General features: G+C 58.4%; 1 protein-coding gene across 1 annotated transcript in view; it reads right to left on the bottom strand.

The window, feature by feature from the left end:
• The window catches only part of LOC125487744 (protein phosphatase 1 regulatory subunit 3F-like), a 9,295-nt gene that overhangs the window by 4,373 nt on the left and 2,794 nt on the right, over positions 1–2,128 (bottom strand). The window contains exon 2 of the mRNA XM_048619938.1: positions 817–1,036. Within this exon, the coding sequence (XP_048475895.1) occupies positions 817–1,036 (220 nt within the window). The remainder of the gene's footprint in view (positions 1–816; positions 1,037–2,128) is intronic.

Here is a 2,128-nt window from a genome sequence, read left to right on the forward strand (position 1 = left end):
CCTTCTTCACCGCCCTGTCTACCTGCGACTCCACTTTCAAGGAACTATGTACCTACGCTCAACACTTCAGGTGAGAGGGGGAAAGGGAGCCTGATGGGCAACCACGCAGAGGGTGGCACGTGTGTGGAACGAGCTGCCAGAGGAAGTGGGTGGGGGCTGGTACAATGACACCATATAAAGGCATCTGGATGGGGACATGGATAGGAAGGGTTTAAGAGGGATAGGGGCCAAACGCTGGGGAACGGGACGAGGATTAATTTAGGATACCTGGGTCAGCAGGGACGGGTTGGGCCGAAGGGTCTGCTTCCGCACTGTACAGCTTGAGGACTCCCTTAGGGGTCTTGACGGGATGCAGCGTGGATGTGGGGAGAGTGTAGAATAAGAGGGGAGGGAAGTGTGAAAATGTCCGTTTTTGGTTTAAGGAATTCGAAAGAGAGCATATCATCCGAACAGCAAGAGGTTGGAGCGCTCTGGGATCTACACAGCACAGGACAGGCCCTTCGGCCCGCGACGTGGTGCCGACCTATTATCCAACTAAGATCAACATGTCGGAGCGTGTGCACGCAGAGAATGCTAGAAACGCAGTTACGAGTGATGGGCTAGTCAGATCAATTGCAATTCAGTTAAAAGAATAAGTTGTGGGGGGGGGGGGGGGGGGCGCGGGTTTACATCCAAGATGGCGGCCACGGGAGGGCGAGAAGCGAAAGGGATTGTGGGAGGAGTGCCCCTGCAAAGTTGGGCAGGGCCAGGCGCGTTGGCGAGCTGCCCTCCCCCGCCCCCCACAACCGGTTTCCCCTCTGACCTTTCACCCCTTACCTGCACCTTCCGATCACAGGGCCGCGACGGAGGGTTAGCATCGTCGGCGATCCTCTCCGAGGAGACGGGAAGTTCCGGAATGAGGACATTCGGGTGCGCCCCCGGGGCAGGGCGCGTCGCGATGGCAGACGGTAGGCCTGGGGTGTGGGATGGGGGAGGTTGGGGGCCGATAGCCTTACTGTGTCTGTCCCACTCGGCGTCCTCGTCCTCATCATCGTACCTACGACAAGATCAGACAGAGGCAATCAGAGGGAGGGCTACATCCTGGTAAATCTCTCCCGGCCCCAGAGGCTACATCCTGGTAAATCTCTCCCGGCCCCAGAGGCTACATCCTGGTAAATCTCTCCCGGCCCCAGAGGCTACATCCTGGTAAATCTCTCCAGGCCCCAACCTCTCGCTGCGGCCTGACCAGTGTTTTATACAGCTCCGGGCTCAACCCCCCACCCTGCTCTTAAACTCTCCCCTAATAATGGCAGGTATCCGGTACGCCCACTTTATCTACCAGTCCTGCTACCTTCAGGGGCGAGGGGGGACACGCACAGCAAGATCCCACCGATCCTCGGCGCTTCCCAGGGTCCTACCTCTCATCGTGTATTCCCTCGCAGTGTTTGTCCTACCCAGTATGTTGCCTCACATATGGAATTCCACTTGCCCCTAGCCATGCCCATCTGTATCCTCCTGGCATCTAAGGCTACCCCTCCTCGCCATGTGCTACCCTGCCAATTCTTCTATCGCCTACAGGTTCACTGATCGACCCTCCGACGTCCACCTCCACATCATTCATATTGACCTGAAACGGCCGACACTGACCCCCACCCCCACCAAGTTAGGAGGGTCTCAACCACCAACCATCTCTTTCAAAGCACATTCCCTTGTGGGATCTGGGGGTTGCTGGCTGGGCCCAACAATTTATTGCCCACCCCCATCCCCAGTTGCCCCCCCTCCCTTGAGAAGGTGGGGGTGAGCTGCCTTCCTGAACCGCTTCAGTCCACGTGCTAAAGGGCACTGTGGGTCTGCCCTAAGGGAGGGAATTCCAGGATTTTGACCCGGGGATACTGAAGGAACGGCGGGATGGTGAGGGGCTCGGAGGGGAGCTTGCGGGGTTGGGGGTGGCTGGCGTTCCCATGTGTCTGCTGCCCTTGTCCTTCTGGATGGAAGTGGGATCTTTGGTGAGTTTCTGCAGCGCGTCTCGTAGATGGTACACACTGCTGGTACAGAGCGTCGGTGGAGGGAGGGACATTCGGAGCTCAGCCGAGCATTCCTAATAAACCCAGCCACCTCTGTGTCGTGGTGGCGGGGGGGGGGGGGGGGG

Source organism: Rhincodon typus, chromosome 44 (assembly GCF_021869965.1).
Source record: "Rhincodon typus isolate 14 chromosome 44, sRhiTyp1.1, whole genome shotgun sequence".
In the NCBI taxonomy this organism is placed as follows: domain Eukaryota; kingdom Metazoa; phylum Chordata; class Chondrichthyes; order Orectolobiformes; family Rhincodontidae; genus Rhincodon; species Rhincodon typus.